Genomic DNA, 24099 nt, shown 5'->3' with positions numbered 1-24099 from the left:
TATTCATGGGCTCGGTGGCTGTATGGATTTGGGCTGGGTCTCAATAGACGATAGGCCCATCCGAAATTGTAGCCCAATGCATCCGGCAGCGCGGGAAACACAAAACAGAACGGGAAAGAAAAGGCCGCTTCTGCGCGGGAAAATGCGGAGATAAGTTACCCGCTACTTGTTCTGCCGGTCACCGTAAAGCATATAAATAAAATCTTTAGATCTTTTTAGATTTCTTCCCCAACAAATATTGTTTTTTACCTTTTAACTCCCAAATCCACGTGAAATCTTTCAGCAAAACCCTTTCCGATTATAATTCTCCTTCTTCCCGGACAGAATTCAGCTAGGGATCGAATTAAGCCCTAATTCAGCTATGGAGGGGAAGGATGCGAGGCGACGATTGGTTCAATCGACACTGTTTCCACGCAGGGAGAGTGTGATCAAGGAAGGAGAAAATTGCGGCGGCAATGGAGAAGAACAAGTGTCGGAAGAAGAGGAGGAGTGGTGTGGCAGTAGCAAAAGGCGGAGAGGAAGTAAGGTGAAGCCTAATTCAAGGTCAAAAACGACGCCGCCAGCTTCTTCGAAGAAGGTATGAGTCGTACTTCGTGCTTTGCTGATTGTACATTGTCAGATTACATCTTGCATTGTTTGGTTTTGAGTTTTTCTTTTGTGCAATTGTTATCATGAATTGAGAGAGAGAGAGAGACAGCCTTACTTTGTGTATTGAGGTTTTAACTTTCAATCAGATTGCTTTTTGTATCTAACAAAACAAGTTCAATTCATTCTGAATTAGTTGAATATGGTAGAGAGGACAAGGGGGTCAGGGTGGGTTTTTGCGTAAAACGGGTTATTGGCTGGGCTTCCTGCTTTGGATTGAGTGGGTTTGGGGCAAACTTTGCACCTTGGCCAGCCCAGCCTGAAATCCGCCTTGCATAAATTATGTAGTGAGACACATATATATGTGCATGCATCTATTCAATATTTATACGTGCGGAGATATGCCCACATAGCATATACAATATATTAAAACAATAAAATTAATGTTATAAATTGAAATATGAATAAAACTTCATGAATAGTTTATACTTTCATATACACAATAGTAAAAACTGTTATAATTCTCGAAAATCAAGGCATGCACATGATACATTGATAAAAAAAGTTGATGTATTCAATGTTTCAAAAATTATAAATGGGTCTAGTGACTCCAAGGGGTTTAATCCATGAAGTTTGGGTGTAGGCTGGACTTGGCTAGAGGGGGACATGGGGTAGATTCTACTGGGTCCTCTAGGATTAAGCAGCGTGGATCTTCAGTTTTGCCAAACCCACTTAGTTACTATCCGTAAGATATTGTTTTTTCCATTTTGTGGCTTACAAAGTAGAGCTTAAATAAGTAACTGATTAGAAAAGGTTTACAAGCTTGGTTTAGTAAGTGAAAAACTGAGTTTGACAAACTTATAGCAACCAACTTCTGATAGCTTGGTCAGGTTCCTAGTCCTGTGTTTTACTCGAGCAAGAGCTTCTTGAGTGTCAAGTAACAGTTTCAAGAATGCGGAAGATTGTTACTGACCTTAGGCAGATATCTAAAGCACACACTTAAAGCCCTTGCTCTTTAAGTATGAGGTTTGACTATTAGAAATATGTTACATAAATACAAGGTGGAGCAGAATGGCTATAAAAAATGTACGCATAACCTAAATGGTCATTTTTCTCCTCATTGACTTCTGTCTTTTGACTTACCAGGTTATAGAAAATGGCAAAGAAACTTCAAGCAAGCAAGTGAATGATAGTTTTTCCCCAGTTGCTTCAAGTAAGTGAACACGTTGCTGCAATTATTGTGATAATGCCTTCTTTCGAATTCAGATCATAAAGAGGCATAAGAAGAATCCTGCTTTTTGTTTAGTTTCTGTCAATTTATAGAATTTTTTTCCAGAATGATGGCTAGTAAAATTTCTTTTAATTTTTCTCGCAGAGTCCAGTTTCTTTGTGAAGGCCTCTGAGAGGCCCCAGCAAGAAATTCAGCAAAATCAGCCAGTATTCATTGATTCGCCTGAAGATAATGATGAAATCAATTCACCTCCTATCTCTACTCCAAGTATGTTATTTTTCGTGTCCCATTTTCAAGTTTGAACAGGGTTCATATTGCTAAGTATTGACTGGTCTATTTCACAAATATGTTCTTCCATGTTCCATCTCATTACGATAATATCACAATAGCTTATTGTAAGATACTTGATATTAGGGAGGACTAAAAATTAAAATTGACAAACCTGATTAGATGGTAGGAGTACTCCTCGAAAGATGAAGAGGCAGGATAAGTCAACTCCAACGAAGGAAAGGAGGACCTCAACACCAAATAAAAAGATGAAAAATGGCAGAAGAGAATTATGTTGTGTTCAACTCCCATTTGACCTTGCAGTGGAAGAACAGCCATTGCGAACAATTCCAGATCTAAGATTGGAGGCGAAATTGACAGCAGAGGTATGAACTATGTTTTGCAACCCACTTTTTGGGGATGAATCTGACTTAGAATATTATGTCCTAGTAAGATTGAAGCAACACCTTTCTTAGGAAAATTCACGCATATTTGCTGGACGACAAATACATCCATTTTTCACATCATGGAAAGCAGGGAAAACAAGCCAAGATTTGACTGATTCAGAAAGTAAATTGTCTTCTTTTGAGAGAAAGGACAAAGGCATTTCTTTCAACCCTATCCATGTATTTGAGAATGTTGAGGTATGTATCAACTGTTCTGCAAAATTAACGTTGAATGTTATTCTTTGCTTTTCCCACACAGAAACATTTGAGTGGGGTTTTGCGTATTTTGGTAACATTCAGCATCTGCATACTCAGGATGATTGCACGACCTTTGACTGGGGACATTGGGTAATCTCGGAAAGAAGTGGCAATGGCGATCTGGAATATGGATATTCACCAGTTTATGAAGGATCTGTTGACTCCTTGAATTTTGATAACATTATGAATGCCTCTCGTTTGACCAGAATATCACTATACCAAAACTGTCACCAGGACTCGGTCCTACAAAAACAGGTTCCTGTTGAGCGGCCTGACAAACCAGAATGTTCACATCCCATTTCATCCTTATCATTGGCATCACTGGCTGATGAGAGAGTAATATGTAGTGAACAGCAGAAGGATCAAGATATGCTGCCAAAAAATGCAGAAGACATCCTTGCTGAACCACTGTTGCTGGTAATATTTGCCTGACTATCTCTGACCTGTGAATTCTTACTGGAAGTATGTTTTCCTTTCAATTTGTTAGACTACTTTCTAGAAGTGGCATAGATTGAATGAGCGAAATAACTATGCTAATACATGAAATGATGCGTTCTGCATAAAATTCTTGATTTGTATGTAATACCATGTGAAAAGATTCTGACCTTCAAAATTGGCAGGACCAGGAAATTGGAAACAATTATTTACTTGCAGGGACTAGTTGCCCAAGCTCTCAGTCTGAGCTCCAGGACAAACTTCTTGAGGAAAGGTAAAATTTAGATTTCTTTCAAATTTTAATTGGACATGTTCAACATGCTCTGAATTGGATTCTAAACCAGTTGTGACATTTATATTTTTAGGTGGGAACCATTTAATTACATTTTCAATTGTTTCTTCGTGTTCTGGAATCTGTTTGCTTCATCTTCAACTCAAAGTTTCAGTTTTTTGAGACATTTGAATTATCCTTTTTTCCTGAAGTCCAGAATTCTATGAAGTATTAACTGTTAAATGCCTATATGATGCACGTTTATTTGATTGAGAGTTAAAGTGTTGCCTAACAAGCAGTGGTATCTGAAACTCTTCCCTCTATGGTATCTTGGACCCAGGATCATGTCCCATTATCATACTTGTCATAATCAGCCTGAAAATTGTCTCTGGACCGACAAGTACCAGCCTCAGAATGCCAGACAGGTGAATTATGTTTTCAGATATTTTATTGTCAATGATGTTACTATCTGAGGACAAATTGAGAATGAGGCAGATCTGGAAATTAAGCTCTTCTGGTAAACTTGAGTGCTGCTCCAATTTAGCTTAAAAATTTCTGCATTTTCTAGCCTTACATGTGAGGACTCCTGTAATAATTTTCTTTTTACCTTGACATGACTTTCTCTTTGAATAGAGAGGAAGTGAGGTGTATGATTTCCAACCATATTGAGAAGCATTTGATTTTTAGATGGCTTGTAAAATGTGCATGCTGTCTTCTGATATTTAACTTATTTAAACGTAGCAGAACTTCTAATCATATGATTGTTCTTTTTTGCACACCACCAAGGATGTCAAGCAATCTCCTGAGATGCTTGATATGGAGCGTTAAGGAAGAGAGCAAATCTACTTCACTTTCCTTTGGTTGTGATAAATCCTCCATTTTGCTGGAGCAACCATTTATCAAAGAATAAATCGTCTCGCATATGCATTGCATCAACTGAAGCACCTCTTTTGATTTTGCTTAATTCATTTGTGTATACATTAGGAAGTAAAATCTTACTGCCTGTGCTGTCTATTAGATAAACCTCTGTACTATATCAAGAGATGCACGCTTCTCATGTAATCATATAAATTGCTCTTAATATTATGTTCCTTTCACCATCTTTTCCATTTTTCTTTTCCTTACATAGTTTTTTATATGAGTTGGCAGATATGTGGTAATGGTGAAGCAGTGGAACTTTTAAGTGACTGGCTTCATCTTTGGCACAGAAGGGGTTCCCTAATCAGTAGAAGTTGCATGGATGAAGACATTTCTGTTGTGCAAGATATTGATCATGATTACAAGCAAAATGATGCTAATTATGATACCATCAAGGATGAAGAAGCCTTGAAGAATGTTCTCTTAATTACTGGACCAGCTGGGGTATATAATGCATTTCGTCACCCTCGGGCTTTCTCTTTACTTTGACAAGGGAATCAGTTGTCGAGGACTAAGCTGACTCAAGATGTTTTTCATTCCAAAATTGCCATTACTTAGATTCAGATATATTTCATTATTTAGCTTAAAGTGTCATCCATATTAGATTCTTCATAGGAAAACAAAAAAAAAAGTTTTTCCTTTAGTCTTAGTTCCTCATAGTTAATAGCAGTAATGCATGACACACCCACGAGCTCTGTTTATAATAGTTTAATAATAAGAAAAACTGTGATTTTTTATGATTGGAGGTGCTGGCTTTATATTGCAGAGTGGGAAATCTGCTGCCATCTATGCTTGTGCCAGAGATCAAGGATTTCAGGTTATCGAGGTACCGCTTCTATTGGAAGAAATTAGCAAAAACTTCATCTTATGTAAAAATTGATGCCTTCTGTTGCTCAGTTATGTTTTTCTTTCTGGCATGTCTTGTAACAAAACTATCTTTAGATGATATAATTTGACAGGTTAATCTTTTGATCATAAATTGAAGCACCACTTCCAAAGAAATGCTTAGCCTACAAAAGAAAAGCGTACCAAAAACCCACTTCTGAGTAGTTTCATGGGGAATGAAACTATAATTCAATTGTGACCAATAGCATTACAATTTTCTTTTCCTGTTTGTAGTTTGCATGAAATCCCTTTTATTAAGGTCCTTATAGCAATGAGTCTAATGCCTGTGCTAGGAGTAATCAGTTGTGCCTATAGGATATGTACAGTGCAGCTACATCCATAACCAAGCTCTTGTTTGAGAGTTAGTTTTGATCTACCAGGTAAGAGACATGGAAGCATTGGAAATGATAGCCTCAGTTTCTTGGTCTGATTGAAATAACCAAGTATAACCAGTTGTCCGTGGTTATAAACAAGACTATGATAAGCCTCACTGGTCTGTGTGAGGAGTAAAGGTTCAAGCATGCAGTTCACCTTCTTTTTCTTTGAACATATATTTTAGTCCCTAAAAGTGAAAAGACTTGACGACATGTTGAGCAGCCTGTTTATTAACTAGATTCTTTTGAAATATGCACATTCTTTCTTCCAATTTTAACTTTCTCACATAGGCCTAACTGCCTTCCTGAGTAAACCAGACATGGCTTTGTTCAGAAATTTATGTTACTAATTTTCAGCACTGAAAAATAGACAAGTTTCATGAAGTGACCCATAACATGTCCTCATGGGCACATATGCAATGAAAGACTTCTCTTTGATCAGAAAGTTCACAAATTCTTGATTAGCTGATACATTCCCAATTTTGGGTTCACCACACTATCCAGGTCTAATGATTCTGTGTCTGAATATTGTTTAGACTTCCCTCTGATTCAGATAGTATGTCTGATTTTGTCTTCTTTTTCCCTAGATAAATGCATCGGATTGGCGTAATGGAGCTCTAGTAAAGCAGAAGTTTGGCGAGGCTGTAGAATCTCATTGGCTTCAGCGGTTTGTCTAATAGTAATCATTGATTTTGCATTTAAGAGCCGGTCGAGCAAAGCACGCATTTAGTTTTCTTTTTAATGATGTGTGAGCCCCTCTACTGCTCATTATTAGCTGCGGAAATAGTGAGCAATGTCTGAATAATTAAACAATGATGCCGACATGATTTATACTGATAAAAAAATTAGTGAGAGTGATAATACAATTTGAAGAAAAGATGGAGAAACTGTGCATAATAAGTCTAGCGTTATGTGTAGAGTAAGGCTTCCAGAAGCAGATGAAATAGAAAAGTGAAACTATTGTTTCGTTTTGAATCATCAACATATGTTAAATGCCATTTTTGTTGCAGTGCAGTAGACAGTGGGACAAATTCAGACAACAAATCCCTATCAAAGTTTTTTAAGGCTGTCAATGCAGAGGCACATTGCTCCGATGATGAAGTATATGAACTGATACACTTATTGGATAAGGAGGCTTCGCAAGAAGCTGGTGAATTGCTGAAGGTATCAGTCTCTGGAGAGAGCAGGACTGCTAATTGTCAAAATCAGATAAAAACCTTGATTCTTTTTGAGGATGTTGATGCTACTCTGGATGAAGATCATGGTTTTATAACAACTATACAACAACTAGCAGAGACAGCGAAAAGGCCCATGATATTGACTAGTAATAGTAAGAAGTCATATTGGTTACATTTGTCAACATCCATTGTTTTCCTTCTAACCAACTATATTTTGTAATTAATTCTCAGGTGACAGTCCTGTCCTCCCAAAGAATTTGGACAGGTTAGAGTTGAGCTTTTCTGTACCATCAGTGGATGAGCTTCTTCCACTTGTCCATATGGTATGAGTTCCTAATGAATTCTTTAATCACATTCTCATTTAATTATCTCTTTTTGAAACAATATTGTAACGCCCCTCTAGATTTGTGCCTCAGAAAAAGCTAAAATCCATCCTTGCTTGGTAGAACGATTTGTTTATTTTTGTCAAAGAGACATTCGCAAAACCATCATGCTTCTCCAGTTTTGGTGCCAGGGTCAAACTCTTGAGAGAGGTAATTTATTATCACGTAACTGGTTTCTTGTTACGTATTGGTGATGACTTTATGTGTGGTAGAAACAAAGAGATGAATCAATACCAAACTTATGCCATACTGTATAAGGTTATATTCTGTCTCTTCTTGTAAGTCTGCTACAGCTCTATGATCTCTGCGAGCTTCTAAAGAAGTGATATTATCACTTCACCTTTTTACGAGATCCAAGGACTCTTCAACAGTTTCTTCCTCAGTGATTCAAACACAAATCCTTTTTCTTTTTATAAATTGCTCTGCATGGGAAAACAAAGATACCCTTCTTATTTCCATTGACATCTCCTCAATTTATACCTTTGATTGGATATATTTAAGCAACGATGGAACTTACTGCTTGAGGCCCATGTTTCATGTGTATATAGAAAAAAAAAAAATCAGATAGAATTATATCCTCTCTTACCCTTTATTTGAGAAATCAGTTATGTATTCATTGTTGACCCAAAATTCCTCTTTTATTTTAATTTTTAAATTGATGAAAACTACTTCAATTTATTCTTTCATTATGATAAATTTTTTTGTATCCTAATCTGTTTCTGTTATAATTTTTTTTTCAGACCATTTCTTTTACTGTGTCATTGCCTGTGCAAGGTCTGCACATATTTTTACCATTATATCATTTGTACATTGTCCAGGTAATGAATTTTATAGAACACATTGGCCAGTTCTATTCGATCTTGATGCTGCGCATCACATCCTACCAAAAGTGATACATTTCGGTTACCCTTCAAAGCTCTCTGAACTTGTGGCGGAGGAGGTTGTTAAGTCGTTGATTTTGATGGAAGAAACCAATGGCTTGATGAACACAAATAGTGGTGAGGACCGAAATGACTGTGGTGCAGAAAATACCCATATGCATAATGCTGAACCAGACCCTGTTAAGGTGAAAAAGAAGGCAATGTTAAGCTTGCAGTGTTCACTTCTTGATGATGTTGAATGTGCACAATTTGAGGCCAACAGTGAGCTTTTTGATTTCTCTTGCTCCCCAGTCACACTTCCTCAGCAAAAGGGTAGGAGAAAGATCAACACCGTTCTTTCTTCTGATTCTGAAGACGAGGTCTCAGGTGGCAGTATTCCCTTAATTTCAGCTGGAGTAGATATTAATCCCGAAGTAGTTGACATGAAAAACATACCAATCTCTCAATGTTTTTCGACTGAAATACATCACCATCCAACTAGACTGATCTATCCTTCTGAAGTAGAGAAGTTGGAAGATCATTGCCAGCTTCAGGAAAGAGTTGATTATTCTCATATAGAAGGTACATCACTTGATGTGTCGCTTGTGCCAGAATCATCCTTCGTCCCTGAGACAGAGATTATCAATGAAGCAGAATTATATTCGACAACAGTGTCTTATGGTCATTTTGTCAATGCAATGGGAGGTAACTTTATAATTGAAGACCAAGATCTAACACCTATTCTTGCACCTGATATGGGTGCTCAGTCCTGTAAACCTTTGCATGTACTGCACAACAAGGAAATCTTAGGAAATACTTCTGATACTAGTGCTTGTCAAGAGGAGGTGGGAGACTCTCATAAATCCGAGACAGATCTTCCAAGAGGCTATCAACTTTTGGATGAGTGTAGTCGTATGGATTTCACGAGCCAATTGAAGTCCTTGGACAATCCTGAATCTGATCAGGTGATTGATTTTGTAAAAAGAGCATGGCAGAGGCTGCATTACAGCAATGATTTAAGGAAGTATGTGACTGCAGAAGAGAAAATTGCTTCCCAAGGTTTAACGTTTGCTACTGGAATGAGTAATTTAATCGCAGAGGCTGATCTGTTACTGAAAGATTGCCAGACTCTAGTATCTGTAAGCACTCATCCTCTCTGAAAGTACTTCTACTTTTGATGGTGATGTGCATAACTAAATGCAGTTCTTTTGCAGGATTCTTTGGGATCATCAGCGATTCCTGGTGAGAGAACTCATTCCTATAGTTATTATGATAATCAATTGGAAATGTCATCAATTATTGCTCAGCACGGAATGTGCTTCTATGCCAAAGAAGTTGCTTCTTTAGGGTTAGGGACCACAAACACCTCGAGTTTGGCCTCAGAAATGTTGTCATCCTCAGCAAGTTCGGTTGCATTAGGGAAACTGGCTAGTCAGGACCAAAGAAAGGTTGATCGATCAGATATAAAAACATACAAAGATCTCAAAATTTCAATGAGGTATGATATTTAACCTACTTTCCCTCTGTTTCTGTTATTCTTGTAGTGCTGCTTTCATCTTTAATACATGATAATGAAAGTGAATTGCTTGACAAGCTTTATTTATATATTGGTGACTTGTAGCGTCTTGCTGTTGCTTTCATGCAATCTTTTGTTCCTTGGTACAACTAACGTCTCTTTCCCTTCCGGAAGCAGCGGATCAGATTCATCTCTTTGCAATATACTTCAGAACATAGTCCCTCCAAAGTCGTATCTAGCAGCAAAGGGTAACGCACTCCATGAATACATCTCAACATTGAGCCAGATTTCAAGATTTGAAGCCTCCCGTTTATCCGAATTCATTAACAGAAAGCAAAGAAGGTATGTGATCTCTGTCAGAAGTTTTACTTTCCACAGTCTCAGGAAGATGCTGATATTGGATGTCTGGTGGTAATAGATATACTAATAAAGATGTACTGATTTACCACAGAGCACGCGTTCCACGACATTATTTGAATTCTGGTCCGTTATCAATTTCATCTGAAGAAATATCATTGCTGGGCCGGTACAATTGCTACCAAAAAGGTTCCTTCTCGTCTTAGGTGTAAAATGTCTACATTAAGAAAATTAACAACCTTGACCTAGAAAACAACACTTTTGAAGTTTAATCCCGAGGAGGAGATCATGCATATGCCTGCTGCTGCATTCCTTATATCGCCCGCGGCAGTCTTTAGGTTCCCTGAGAGAGATCGGAAACTGATGGGCAGAACTGCAGGGAGTACAATCAATGTAAATCTAGAGTAATTCATCCTATTTATTTGAATTATAGATTTGAAAGTAGTCAATGGAAACTTCATTTATTTCTCTAGTTCTAGTTGCAAAATAATACACTAAGCTGCAGTCTGTAGCTTTTTCTGAAAAAATACAAAATTCTAGTGCTCAGCTTTTCTCTTTTCTTGGCATAAGAAAACTGAAAAAATAGTATGAGAATGTATTATCTTTTTGCACCGCCCGCACAGAATACAAAATGAAAGTGGGATGCCACAATGTTGGGAGGATTCTCATAATTTATGATCTGTCAGTATAATGTTTGTTCACGGGAGCCGAGTAAGTGGGTGGTGAACGTTAATTCGTCGTTATCCTTGGTTTATAAATAAGCGTTAACAACTAACGCTCAGAAATTTCAAAGTGTTAGAATACCGACACCAATAATGATAGTCGGACATCATATTCCCGAGGAAATGGAATTGCTGCTGACTATGTCTGAGTCTGAGTCTGAGAATGAGAAATGGTTATGAACGTGTGAATAACAACATTACTATATAATGTGTGTGGGTTTTGTTGAGATCAGCATTTAAGTTATCATCAATACATAAATTGGAGATGAAGACTGAAGAGAAGACCAACACACAAACAACTTTGACCATTTGATGCACAAAACACCACCCAACTTGCTCACAGCACAACGCCACCCCCCCCCCCCCCCCCAATTCCTGTTCTTTGCTCTGGGTCTGGATGGATGGCAAAATCAATTAATAAAAAATTGTAACTCTCTCTCTCTCTCTCTCACACACACACACACACTATTATTTATTTTTGTTTCATTTGTTGATGACTCTGTCCTTCTATTATTCATTTAATAATTTAAGAGATGATATGTGTTTGTGTTGCTTTTGAACTTAAAATTTGAAATATATGAATTTAATTGTATGGTTGCATTGCATTTGCATGCTTCTCAAAAAAAAAAAAAAAAAAACTCCGGAACATAATTGGAGGGACAAAAGAGTAAATAAACAAGTTAAGAAGAGTGGGGTCTAATGGCTCGGCGAATTGAACGGGAGCAATAATTTGGGCGTACGACTACTTTTTCTGACTTGAAAAGTCCAAAAGACCCCAACTTTCAAGGCCCCATTTCTGACAATTTTCTCTCTTCAATCGATGCGCTTTCATTTTCTTTGTTGTTATGTTATGGTTATAATAATGACTTATGAATCATGATGAGCAGCAGCAGGCATTAGGCTAGGCTCCCTCAGTTTCTGCACCCTACCCCCCACCCCACCCTCCCACAAAAATAAAATATAATTACAGTAATACCCCCTTTGACTTGAGAGATCTGGCCAACACCATTTCAGATTTACAGTTTTCTTTGTATGTATTTTATAGCAAAATACTAAAGTATTTAGCTGGAAACTAATACAGTTTTCTTTCATCTAATGGAGAATTGATAGGTGTAGTAGGTGAACGTTTGGCTTTTCACTAAAAATAGCAGACAGGAAATGTTTAGGTGGGCTCAAAGTTTTGCCAAATAAATGAAGAGATGAATTATTGGTGTGTGTGATGATGCATTGAAGTGCTGCAGTAAATGTGTTTTTTCATGGAAGAAATGCCTTTAAATGAAAAATGGTGATTAAGGACACAGTGGTAAATTGGAAAACTAATAAGGGTATAATAAAAGAATCCATCTCCAAAAGCTGACTCTCTCCTTTGATTTGTTTACTATTTCTGTCCCTAAAGCCCCACAAGTACCCAGAGATTCTCGTGACCTTAATCTACACAAATTAATTTGAAAAGATAACACTTAAAAAAGCGTATAGCTTTACATCATCCCATCCCTTTATCTATCTTTAGCTCCCCATTTTTCATTTTTGTCCCTTCCCACCCAAACACACACACACAGTGTGACGAGCGTATCAACTATAGAGCATAGACAGTAGTACATGCATTGATATACAAAGTTCAAGAAAAGGGCTACTAGTTCAGGTGGTGGGTAGGAGATAGACAAGAATGCCAAGTTCAGATTCATTTCTGAGGCAGCTAAGTAGCAAGCAAGGCTGGAAATCAACATCTAAGAGATGGGGTGGGGGTGGGGGTGGGGGTTGGGGGGCTAGTTTGAAGCAAATGGAAGGTCTCAACATGTATGGGGGTGAAAATGGGATTTTTGTGATGAAGAAAAGAGTAATGGTGGTTGTGGATCAGTCTTCACATTCTAAGCATGCAATGATGTGGGCTCTTACTCATGTCACTAACAAGGGTGATATCCTAACTCTTCTTCATATTGTCCCTTCTTCTTGTAAGGGTTCTGAGAATGCTTCCTCTTCTTCTTACCTTGCTACCACACTTGGCTCACTTTGCAAGGCTTGTAAGCCTGAGGTGAGTCTACTATATATGTACAGAGTTTGAATAGAATCAGCCAATTTTAAATTCTTGTTCCCATTTTGCTATTCAGTCTAATAGTATTCGTAGAGGTTATCTACCTGTTAGTGTTTTGCTTTTCTGGAGATCTTCTAGTTCCCTATATTTAGTTCTGTAAGGAAAGAGGTCTGCAGCCATTGTCTTCTCCAACTGCTTTTCATAATGTTTTTAAGTAGTTTTACTGTGTTTTTTAATCCATATGTCAAGTCAAAAAGAGATTGGAAGTTATTATAACAAGTTATAGTTCATCTTTTCATTGTTGGAATCTGATATTCTAGCCTGTATGCGGTCAGGTTGAAGTGGAAGCATTAGTAATCCAAGGACCAAAAATGGCTACAGTGATGAGCCAAGTGAAGAAGCTGGAGGTCTCTGTGCTGGTGTTAGGTCAGAAGAAACCTTCTCCATTCCTCAACTGGTCAGTATATTGATTCTTGCTTTTCTGATTTGTGTTAGATGCACATTCACTTATGTTGTGTTCTACAAAATTATGAGTGCAAATCAAATTTAATGAAATTCTTACATGGGCCCTGCAATCCGACAAATTCAAACTAGGGTGGTCATAAGACCAAGAGAAGTTCCAAAATTTATCACAAAATGTGCTATTCTTTGAGATACATCGACAACAAGTCTGTAGTATCTTTCACAATCTAATCAAGTAGTAAGCACTGATTTCAATCTAATAATGCAGTTTTTAATAGAATATTTATGTTGTGATTTTCCAACTATGGCAGTCTGTGTTTGAAAAGCAGCACAGAGGAGTTTGTGGAGCAATGCATCAACTGTTTGGAATGCTTAACAATAGGAGTCAGGAAGCAGAGCAATGGAGTCAGTGGATACCTTATCAGCACCAGATGGCACAAGAACTTCTGGCTCTTGGCCTAGATTACTATCTTTAGGAATTAATCTACTGTAGAATACTTCAGTTTCTGTGTATCAAAACCTCATGAGCATGTAATTTTACCTTAAAACACTAGATCTCTATAAAATCTGTATGTGCCTATTTTATCTCCACTATGGCTAGTCATCTGTCAGAAAATCCATGTAAAGGATTGCTCTCAGTCCCCATCTTATAACATGGCCAAAACAGCTTAAAGAAAGCATCAAATAACCCAAAAGGACAGGGTCATTCCAGAAAACATTGTGCTATTAGAATTACTGATGTCCTGTATTCACCTCTTCATACAAGGATAAATATGTTGCCCATTGGCATGGGTTAGAAAGAAGGCTATAAACTATTTATATATATGAGCAGGGGAAAGGGGGCACAATGGTAGAATCTTGCTACATAAAGATGAACGCTACTCTTCCTTTTTCTACAGTAATCAACTATTACCGCTTTTCCCATCAACTATTACCAGTTTCCGAGCTCGGCATCATTGTGCATGAGTCAGATTTTATCGTCTAACTTCTCGTTGACTAATGGGATCAACTCTGATTTACCCCTTGGAGTCCTAGGTGTACGAGGTGTTCCCGGAGCTTGGTTTGAAAGCATGTGCCTTACATACCCGTAGAAGGTACATCCAACGAGTGTTATAGCACATCCAACAGCATTCATCATGGAGATTGGATTCCGGAAGATAAGCCATGAACATGTAACAGCAACTGCAACCTGAGATGAAACTAGAAATCAGATTTCAGGAATAACAAGAAATTTCAGAGGGTTTCAACTGGCATATGACACAGGCAAAAGCACATTCATTAAAACCTTGCATAGTAACTAAAATACGCCAATCTTGCATCTTCTGCAGTAACATTTTCTTTCACGAGCTCAATATTCTCCAACAAAAGTTTTCACATTGAGGGATTAGCATAAGAACTCATTTTCTCTCAGCAGATTAGAGACAAAAGTATTTCAGATGTCCACGGGAAAATCTTGATCTTGTTATTAGTCTCGCAAAAGTGTATCACAAGGTGCAGTTCACACCGTCATTCAGAGTAGTGCAAAATGTTTGATATTGTGTGTTCTATTTTAAATACCAAAATTTTGGGATAATCAGGAAGAGATTGACCGGCGTGCCAGGGTGAGATAGATATGCACCTTAAGGTTTCCAGCAACATTGAAGGTCACAGCAGTCGTGGAGTGAATGACATAAAAAATAGAGAAGTTCAGGCAAAAGGCCAACACTCCAGACCCAAAAATGATGACAAGGGATGAAAAGAGTGAGGGACATGTATAAATCCATTCCACAACCCCTGGTCCTTCCAGTAGCGTGGCTGGTACAGCCAAGATCATAGTTGCAAATGGTGCCATGTAATAAACTGTATTTATACTGCAGTCAGCTCAAAACATTAATTCAGTATTAGTCAAGTTACATAAAATTAAAAAAAGTAAAAGAAAAAAGGATGTCAGAACAAAACTAAGTTTGATATCAGTTGACTATTTAACCTAAAATAATTAGGCAGATAAAGCAGAAGCAAATAGGCCATTCCCCTCTGTATGACCCCCTTACTCATGAGTAATCATGGAGAAGTTCTTAAGAAAGAATGTAAAAGAAAGCAGCATAAAGCTTCAGTTAAGACAACTTATTTGCAACTGAATAGCTTACAGGAATGCATTCGCACATCACAAGCACTTTGCTCGCTTCATTTTTCCCCTCAAATAACTACTCATTCATGCAAACATCCAATAGAATTATCAAAATCAGTGAAAAAAATAAATGATCTGCAGAGAAATGCGCACTTGAGCTAAATTTCTCTCCAGCAAACAACAGTGGAGAAGTACATGGAAATTGGTGATAAGAGCTCATTGAGTATTCACTGGAAAATATAATAAGGCACTAACTGAAACATATTTTCGAATTGTCCTGGCAGGCCACATTATCCCATAGCTGGGAAGGACTAAACTTCTATAGTAACATGAAACCAGCAAATAAGAGAACCTATATTATTTAAGAAACAATGCTTTTTCAGCTACACCAGAACTTGAAATATGCGTGAGGCACAACCTATGATAGATTTCATGACTATGACCAATTTATAGACAAAAGTACGAAAAAGAAAAACAATTTAGTAGAGAAAAGAAAATAGAATGCTTGAAACATCCTGCAATTTAGCATTCCATAATGGAAATACAAATGAAATCAACAGAACTTGAATGAAACGTTTACCCAGATTAAGACCTGCAACAATTAGTGAGTAAATTTTGCAGTCTTAATTGAACAGTAATATTATTTCCAGTAAAACAACTGAATGCAAACAAACAATTTGATCCTCTTTCTTCAGAAGGACAACGATTCTTGACTCACCGTAATACAAAGAGGAAAATAAATGGACATGAGAACAAGTTACAGTATTTGCTAGTATCCTAATAGTTAAAAGTTATTCTTGGTATAGAACAGAGAGGAAAGGAACTGTTACCTGTCAAATTTGTACCCATGCAACAAAGACTCTGCAAGGATGGTTTTTGTAGAAGTAGCAATACAGCCGAACAAAGCAGCACAAAACCCAAGCATGTTAAAACTGAGCTCTGTGATAGATGTAAGCAAAATCCCACCAACAATAGGAATCAGAGAAGCCCAAATTCGCAGATCAAAATACTTCTTCCAGATTAGCCACTGCAAGACAACTGATCCGAAAGCAAGAAAACAGATTCAGTATTTTCACTTGAAGAAAAGGGGAAGAAAGGAAGTGAGTAGCTGTCTATTAACTAATTCTTAAAACAAGAATCAACATTACCATCATTTATCCATCAAATTAGTGTTCATACATGTAATTCAACACAAGGTCTCTTTTGTTTTTCTTTCTTCTTTTGATCTTTTCCATTTTATAATAATTGTAATAAAAACTTACCTGTTGTTGCAGGGGTGAAAGACTTGATTGTTTGCATGAAGGAAACAGGAATATACCGAAGGCTCACATTTCCCAAAACTATGTTTATACAAAATATAAATGACATGGGAAAGATCCTCCTCCAGCGATCTTCAGGATCCACTTGAATAAGAGGTTTAAGCTTGAGCACTTTAATAACCACATATGCACCAATTGATGAAGAAATAAAATGAACACATGAGACTGACAATGGATACTTGAAGTCCAGGTTCTGTCAAGAAAAGAGGGAATCTTTCGTAAGCAATTAAGTCATAACACAAGCAAACATTACCATTTCTGAAGACTATTCAACGGTATGACACTAAAATCAATTTCGACCTCATACAACCAGATGAAAATTGAAATGATTATAGAATATACTACATTGCTGAAATATCCTCAGACTTGAAATTCATTTAAAAAGATTGCGCAAGCACAACCCACTTCGCATACATCATCCTTCATCAATGAAGAATTCGACCACAATTATTCATGCTAACTACCACATGATAATAGTATAAATGAAGAGGACCTACCACTGCCTCATAATGATCTAAAGAAATTGTAGCGCATACAGATATATAACCTGCACCCTCATCTATTAGCTAAAACAATTCCCCTTGAACCTAACAAGCTAAAAAAAGTAGTTCTGTGAGATCTCCATAAAGCTGCGCTCATGTTAGCGACTTTGAAACCGATCATACTTCGGAAAGATTACAGAAGTACAAATTGTCAGAAGCAAAGGGAAGGAATGGAGAATACAAAGGGTGGTAAGTATCTATAACTCAACCTAACAATAATAGATTACAAAATTTAAAGTGTATAAAATCCCAAAAATTACAAACTTCTTCCTCCACTTTCTGAGAACATTTCGTGCACAGGTCACAACAACACAGCTCATGTACAATATACAAGAAGTGACAAAAATTGTATGCATCCAACACGCGCTACACCTAAATCTCAATTGAAGTAAACCAATGATTGGAAACATCACAAGATTTACTCCTCAAAATCCAAAAAACAGAACCAAAATTCAATATTGAAAAAGTTTAACTTTTTTTTTCCTTCTGGAGAAAAAGAAGAACACAAATATCACTGGTCGAAACATTAACAGGATTGCTTTAGCAGACGAGTAATAAACCCAGAACAAAGGGTGCATGTAAAAGACTACAAGATAGGCCAGCACTATTAAACTACATATATAAACTCGCACCTGAAAGATCCATTTGTTCATGATGATAACAGTGACATTGAAACCCCACCATTGAAGAATAGCCAATACGGATCGAATTACGTTCCACTGACACAATTTACTCTCCTCCATGATTTCTTCCACCGTCCCAGATCAGAATTTTCGAAAAAAATCCAATCTTCACCCAGGAAAGGAGAATAAAATCCAAGAAAAGAGATCAAATAAACCAAAAACAAGAAAACTCAGATGAAATTTTCAGTGGAAACCGAGAATAAAGAGCTGGTGAATTTCAGCGTTGGCGTAACGGCGGTGGAAGGGGCAGGCCTTGTATAGCCTGTTGGAGCTGTGCCATTATGTGCATATGAGGTGGTTTAATTCCGACAAAAAGAGAAGTTTCTGAGAGTTTTTTGTTTTATTTTATTTGGTTACCAAGTTTGGATTTTGGGATGAAATTCCAAACGCATCTTTCATAAGCCTTTAACCATCGCTCTATTTGTACTGCCACAACACAAGCCCCCAGACACACACACACACACACACAATACACGCAGCGTAGGTGTGAGTTGGGTGTATCTGAGGCTGTATGTATATGTGGGTAGGGGCGGGGTGGGGGTGTACTTGGGGTTGTATTATGTTAATTATTATCATTAATAAACTAATCACACTTAATTTTTGCCAATATAGTGGATTTTCATGCTCTTTATTACATAATAAACAATAGTATTATTTGGGGTTTAAAGACCAAAATAGCTAAAATTGGGATAATGATTGCAAGAATTCTCCCTTTTTCACAAGGCCGCAAATTACTGCTTTTTGCCAAATTTCTACTTTTATATCCAATTCCGCAGTCACCAAGTGAAATTCAAATTTTGAATAATAGTATTTTTTTTTATTTTAAATTTGTATAAACTAAATATTTTGGGAATGAGCGACTTTTATAAAATTTATCATAATTATAATTATTTTTTATCTAAAAAAATTATAAATATTTATTAAAATTAAACTTAGGTATTATATAAAAATATTTATACGACGGTAGGTACTTTTTTCAAAAAACAAGAACATAAATAATTATAACAAATTAAAAAAAAATCGCTGTAGATTATCATAATATAAATTATTGCATCAGAAAAACATCTTGAATTATTAGTCCCAAGAAAGAACCAAAAGGGCGGGGGCTGGGTGCGATAGTGTGGGCCCACTCCATTTTGCAGTAGAGCAGAAGGATTACATTTCCAAGGTTCAAGGGTCAAAATTGGTCAGAGTATTGCAGCCTATAGTACCATGAATACAAGTCCTCCACTTAGGTCTAACTTACCTTAAAATTGCAGACCTGGTCCGTAGCTTTTGTATTTAGACTGAACCATCTTCTAAGCAAGGGGAGAAAGGAATGAACTCAAATTACGATCTTGGCACTCAAACTTACTTCCGACATACATTCATTCAATAACCAAATCGATCTTGTCGATGTTGCACCTGCCACGAGTTTGCTGAATGCAACATCAAATAACACGTCTCATTTTTTGTTATTTTGATACATGCATTCAATACACATACACCATATGTAGCATGTACAAAAGCGAGAGGGCTCATCTTATGACAGGGAATTTGATATTGGAGGTTCACTATTTATTTTTCCTTTGTTCATGTAATTAACAATGACAGCATTAATTAAATAGCTTAGTTTGGAAAGTTAATATCTTATATGTGAAAGAAACAGAGTGAGAAGGCGAAGGGCCTCCCAGGCAGCTTCATAAAAAAGTTGAAGACATATTCTGAAAAGATACCTTTGAAAGCTCCAAATCGCCTACAACAACATAAGAAAATTCCAACTCCAGTTATGTGCCACATGGTACACGCATAAGAGAAAACGTCAACAAGAGATTGCCCCAACGACTGGCGAAGGCGACTCTTCAATCTCCGGTACTCGGTTATGTCGGATAAAAGCAACATTTGAATTCACATTAATAATATTCCCACCTCCTCAACTTGAGGAATAATATATATATTTTCTGGAGAATCCCATTCTCATTGAATATACCACCGAAATCCCAACTTTACACGAATATTATATAAGTAGAGCATGAGCTAACAAATTAGTTTCTCCTGAGAACAAAAGTACTTCAATTTGATCATGGAAGAAATTTCAGGCAACATCATTTCTGTAAAATTAATACAACATTCGAATTTTAGCCAACAGTAGTAATACTTTGGTAAGCGATTCTGAGGCAATCAAGCGGGCTATGGTGCCCAAGGCTGAAATACTGTGCAAAGAGCAATCAATTATTGAGGATTAGGCCACAAAGAAGACAAAACTTGCTATAAGATAATAAAAAATGCAAGTCATGACTTACAGTATGCATGCGTGCTTAGTCTGCAAAGTTACCCAATCTGGCTGAAGGATGTTAAAAGTTACAGGTGTATGGGGGATGATTTTAAGTGAAGCAACATGCAAAGATTCAAATATTATGGCAAGAAAATGATGGTGCACATGCAGCCAAGATATGAACAGTCCAAAAGCCTAGCTGGGGATCAATTTTCAAAACCTTGCTGTGTCAACCCAATTATAGGAAAGGAAGCAACAGTGCACATGGAAGATTCAAGGTTCTTAGAAAATAAGGTTCACTTTTATCACTTTTATCATAAAAGGTAGTTCAGTGATATAAAGATCTACCGGCCTTCATGTTCAGAATTGCCTGTTATCTTACAACAAAGGAGTCAAAGTGAAGATCATCAATGTACCAATAATGGCCCAATAGCTCTCAGAGAACCCAAAATGATATACCTAATATATTATGTTATAGTTCTTGCCACATTAGTAGCAAATAACATCGAAAATCCACAAATACATACACAAAAGAAGATTGCGTATCAAGAAAACAACAGATTTCCATGATTAAGCAAATTTGGCAATAAGAGAAGTGACCAGGGAAGTGGAATGCAATTAGACTTAATTCAGAGTCTCATCCCATAATTATGGGATTGATTTCTTTTGACCCTAAGTTGGTGAGAAACCAAGTTGACAAACATCAGAAATGCCATCTAGTGCACCTCTGACAACTAATTTCACTAACCCAGTGGATAAAAAACGTTGGTTGACAGGTCCATTTCAAACACTTATCAAACCATTACAAACATGATATGACACAAACAGTTGAAGCAAGATAGTCAACTTTGGTGTTATTCTTCTTCATTTTTTCACCTCCACCTTATCTTGGAGCTTTTGTTCTGGGCCCTTAGTTTATTGCAACCTCCCTCATCCTTTTTCCAATTCCTCCATAATCATATTTTTCACATAATGGTTCAAGTGTTGTAACTCAGCCCTAAAACATGCTTCTCAAGCATTTTCTTATGTCTGAAGTCACAGAATAAAGTCGGCAATGCCTTCAGACAGTTTTTCAAATAAATATACCAAGGATTTGTAAATTGTTTCACGAAAATGGACAGGACAAATACATGCTTTCTCCAATTCCAGCTTCCAGCTCCACGCAAACTATGATAAACTAAGTGCGTATTTAGGAAGCCAGGGCCATCTTGTTTCTCTCAATCAGAAAAATTGTTTTGTTGATCATCGCATACCTACTAGATCATGAACTTTGGAGCAGGTGATTTCCCATCTAGCTTACCATCTTCACCTGCGTGAAATAAATAAACTGATAAGAGAGATAAAAAAAATAAAATCCTCTTAAGAGGACGTCAAAATTGTCTTCACCCATGATGGCCCAGAGCATGCTTGACGAAAAGAAGAAGTGAGGAACAGAAACAGTCAGGAGTGTTCAATTGCTTAGTTAGTAAAATTAGTATAGAGAAACTAACAGAAAAACAACAATAACTAAGCCACCTTGTTTCCTCACCAACCAGAGACAAAGTAATTGCCGGGTGCAGTAGGGGTTCACATAATGCTATTGACTCAATAAAGCCAATAGGCTTTAACGTAAAGCTCGCGATAACGCGTTCTTATTTTCGTTCTTTACTCTCTTATACTGAAGCTACCTTCACAAAGAAACCCCTAAACTGCAACCCCTATCATGCTCTGGCACCTCCAGATTGACTTGCAGCTGGCTTAACTATAAATAGAAGAAGGACAAAGTTCACATTTGCCAAATCAAGAATGTAGATCTAATTGAATTGAAGATATGTTCAATAGGAGCTTGAGCATAAGAGTTTCAAAGACAAAAATTCTTGCAGCCTCCACATGCCGCCTCTTGCATGCTTTTCGCTAATTGGCCAATAGAGAATGCATACAAAACTTAGTCCTCCAATGGCAGGATATAATTATATAACTTATCAGGTGGAACCCCTACACAGGAGACGTCATTACATTTTATTTTGGACGGAACATGAATCAATTTTAAAAGGTTTTACAGTCTGTGTTTGTAGTTAGAAATTGAAGCCATACAGCTTTAAATGAAAACAATCAAATCCTCATCAATTCAACTCCTACACGAGCTAGTTTCTATGACTCCAAATTCCAACAAATGGGCGTCGAAATAAACAAATATATCTTAAAATTATAACTATTGCTTAATATTTACCCCCATCACCTTAATAAGTTTTTTCTTAGTAGGTTTAGCTAAAATCAAAACTCCAAGCATCAATACCAGAAGTTCGCAATCTAGTATGCAAGTTTGTAACATAAAATTCACAATGCTCAACCTAGCACAGATTGCGACACTCACTGCACAGCTCACAACCAATCAATACATCAGTCCCTCATTCACTTATCACAGCATTTAAAACCCAAAAATAAAAGTCCCATAAACACGCAAAAACAAGCAAGGTGAATACTGAAATTACCGGAAGGTACAGAGGGAGGGATGACAACTTCGCCGTAGATAGACTTGAGTGTGGAAAGGGGAACGAGGGCTTTCTGGGGATTCGCTTCGGCCTCCGCATATAGCTTCTGCTTCCATTCCCAAATAGTACTTTTGATACCCTTGTTTGTTTTGAGCAGCAAGTCCTTCTCCGCCTCCAGCGCCTTGATCGCTCGCTCCTGCGCCACCGATCTCGCCGCCAGAGTCCCGAAAACGGCGACTAATAGCGTGTTAATAACGGCGTTGCTGTTCACCGCCCGGTTCAGTGCGCTCATTACTTGCTCCATTTTGCCAGACTCCGATTTAGGGTCGGTTTTCCTTTTTAAGTTTTAACGTCTTTTGCTTTAATTTTTTTTATATATATAATAAATTACATCGATCAATAGCAAAGTAATTCAAAAGATGTGGAACCCTCGTATAAAATACATCATTTGAAAATATTGAGGGAATAAATCCATCTCAATTAGCTCCAAACACTCATTTTGATATTTCGTGCGCCACATCATTACACTGTTTGGGAATTTTCCTCAAGTCCCGGTTAGGCAAAAGCTCCTAGAATTTTTTGATTGCGGCAACATCAATTCTTGCAGCGCGATCAGCCTCTTCAATGTTCCCTTTGATCCATTTATTCGCGTTTGTCGAGTCTGGTTTAAATATGACTTTCTGGTACGCAAGGCGATGAACTCTTTCGACCGCAAGTTAAATAAGATGGAGTTCAACAAGTGATGCATCATAGACAAAGATTTTCATTGTTTCATTAAGGAGAAGGGCGCCATGATGGTTTTCATTGTTTCATTAAGGAGAAGGGCGCCATGATGGTTTCGACAGATGAATGCAACAACACATCTATCATTTTTAAATACAATGTCTGAGTTAACTTTAATCTAGTTAGAGGGTGGAGGTAACCATTCAGAATTTTCTAGACCGGATATTTTCCTTGTTGCTCGAGCATTGAGATTTTTGGTTCTTTTGTTGAGGACTAGTCCCACAATGCCTTCAGAAAATTGTGGCTCCTGGCCATGAATACGATCATTTATCGCTCTCTATACTGGTTCCATGGTGATTGCACACGTGGTAAGGAACTCTTGTTGAATGCAGCCAATTGAAATAAAGCATAATTTCTGATCTGAAATGATGAGGAACCACTCTCTAAGAGACAAATGCAACAAGGAGTGAAAGTCTCACTTGCCACTTAGTATGATTCGATAGATGAAAGGCTATAAGCACATATAATAATTAATAAAAAATTAGTTAATCTTAACTACGCATGAATTAAAACATTATATTTTATAATTTAGGTTGGAGTGATTGAAGAAAATAATATTAGTACTTATGAAAAAAGATATTACTTAGTCAATTTTAATTGTTTTACATAAATAATATCTATACATCTATACTATATTAAGAGAAATTACCTATTTGGTATCTCTCGTTTCTTCGATATGTTTTCTTTAAATTCTCATCTAACTTCCACCTCATTATTTTTTAATAGTTATTTTCTTTCATCTTTTTTCACCATTATTTTA

General features: G+C 37.1%; 4 protein-coding genes across 7 annotated transcripts; 2 read left to right on the top strand and 2 right to left on the bottom strand.

Annotated features, from left to right (window-relative positions):
* Positions 1 to 217: 217 nt before the first annotated feature.
* LOC105155376 (P-loop containing nucleoside triphosphate hydrolases superfamily protein) lies at positions 218 to 10510 on the top strand. Of its 4 annotated transcripts, none has more exons than XM_011071247.3 (18): positions 218 to 577; positions 1732 to 1798; positions 1961 to 2083; positions 2267 to 2469; positions 2560 to 2727; positions 2845 to 3204; positions 3414 to 3496; positions 3834 to 3918; positions 4643 to 4855; positions 5178 to 5237; positions 6258 to 6337; positions 6681 to 7000; positions 7080 to 7171; positions 7252 to 7381; positions 8050 to 9230; positions 9306 to 9589; positions 9782 to 9949; positions 10059 to 10510. In XM_011071247.3, the coding sequence occupies exons 1-18, from the start codon at positions 362 to 364 to the stop codon at positions 10168 to 10170; spliced, it is 3945 nt and encodes a 1314-aa protein (XP_011069549.1). In that variant the 5' UTR covers positions 218 to 361; the 3' UTR covers positions 10171 to 10510. The 4 variants fall into 4 exon arrangements, with proteins under 4 accessions (XP_011069549.1, XP_011069548.1, XP_011069547.1 ...); XM_011071246.3 differs by having other exon boundaries at positions 3408 to 3496; positions 6681 to 6994; XM_011071245.3 differs by having other exon boundaries at positions 3408 to 3496; positions 9785 to 9949.
* Positions 10511 to 12161: 1651 nt separating this feature from the next.
* LOC105155375 (uncharacterized) lies at positions 12162 to 13771 on the top strand. Its single transcript, XM_011071242.2, has 3 exons — positions 12162 to 12718; positions 13054 to 13175; positions 13492 to 13771. The coding sequence occupies exons 1-3, from the start codon at positions 12353 to 12355 to the stop codon at positions 13640 to 13642; spliced, it is 639 nt and encodes a 212-aa protein (XP_011069544.1). The 5' UTR covers positions 12162 to 12352; the 3' UTR covers positions 13643 to 13771.
* Positions 13772 to 13886: 115 nt separating this feature from the next.
* On the bottom strand, positions 13887 to 18329 carry LOC105155374 (EamA-like transporter family protein). The gene is made up of 5 exons (XM_011071241.3): positions 17781 to 18329; positions 16550 to 16799; positions 16118 to 16325; positions 14799 to 15030; positions 13887 to 14369 (listed from the first exon to the last, which is right to left on the bottom strand). The coding sequence occupies exons 1-5, from the start codon at positions 17889 to 17891 to the stop codon at positions 14148 to 14150; spliced, it is 1023 nt and encodes a 340-aa protein (XP_011069543.1). The 5' UTR covers positions 17892 to 18329; the 3' UTR covers positions 13887 to 14147.
* A 2799-nt stretch (positions 18330 to 21128) lies between these two features.
* Positions 21129 to 23319, bottom strand: LOC105155371 (uncharacterized). Its single transcript, XM_011071239.3, has 2 exons — positions 22557 to 23319; positions 21129 to 21394 (listed from the first exon to the last, which is right to left on the bottom strand). Exons 1-2 carry the CDS (start codon positions 22858 to 22860, stop codon positions 21342 to 21344), a joined length of 357 nt encoding a protein of 118 aa, XP_011069541.1. The 5' UTR covers positions 22861 to 23319; the 3' UTR covers positions 21129 to 21341.
* Between the last annotated feature and the right edge of the window lie 780 nt (positions 23320 to 24099).

This window comes from Sesamum indicum, linkage group LG2 (assembly GCF_026168435.1).
Source record: "Sesamum indicum cultivar Baizhima isolate 11 linkage group LG2, ASM2616843v1, whole genome shotgun sequence".
Classification (NCBI taxonomy): domain Eukaryota; kingdom Viridiplantae; phylum Streptophyta; class Magnoliopsida; order Lamiales; family Pedaliaceae; genus Sesamum; species Sesamum indicum.
The sequence above is the reverse complement of the archived record's forward strand: the minus strand, read 5'-3'. Positions and strand labels throughout refer to the sequence as shown.

Bases quoted from the DNA above. Each gene is read 5' to 3' on its own strand.
- LOC105155376 (XM_011071243.3), top strand. From the start codon at position 362: ATGGAGGGGAAGGATGCGAGGCGACGATTGGTTCAATCGACACTGTTT. The intron at 2,470-2,559 runs GTATGAACTATG...CACCTTTCTTAG, and splicing joins AGGCGAAATTGACAGCAGAG to GAAAATTCACGCATATTTGC. The intron at 5,238-6,257 runs GTACCGCTTCTA...CTTTTTCCCTAG, and splicing joins AAGGATTTCAGGTTATCGAG to ATAAATGCATCGGATTGGCG.
- LOC105155374 (XM_011071241.3), bottom strand. From the start codon at position 17,891: ATGGAGGAGAGTAAATTGTGTCAGTGGAACGTAATTCGATCCGTATTG. The intron at 16,800-17,780 runs GTGCGAGTTTAT...TTTTCTTGACAG, and splicing joins TGAACAAATGGATCTTTCAG to AACCTGGACTTCAAGTATCC. The intron at 16,326-16,549 runs GTAAGTTTTTAT...CTTTCGGATCAG, and splicing joins TTTCACCCCTGCAACAACAG to TTGTCTTGCAGTGGCTAATC.
- LOC105155375 (XM_011071242.2), top strand. From the start codon at position 12,353: ATGCCAAGTTCAGATTCATTTCTGAGGCAGCTAAGTAGCAAGCAAGGC. The intron at 12,719-13,053 runs GTGAGTCTACTA...GTATGCGGTCAG, and splicing joins GCAAGGCTTGTAAGCCTGAG to GTTGAAGTGGAAGCATTAGT. The intron at 13,176-13,491 runs GTCAGTATATTG...CAACTATGGCAG, and splicing joins CCTTCTCCATTCCTCAACTG to TCTGTGTTTGAAAAGCAGCA.
- LOC105155371 (XM_011071239.3), bottom strand. From the start codon at position 22,860: ATGGAGCAAGTAATGAGCGCACTGAACCGGGCGGTGAACAGCAACGCC. The intron at 21,395-22,556 runs GTAATTTCAGTA...TATTTCACGCAG, and splicing joins CCCTCCCTCTGTACCTTCCG to GTGAAGATGGTAAGCTAGAT.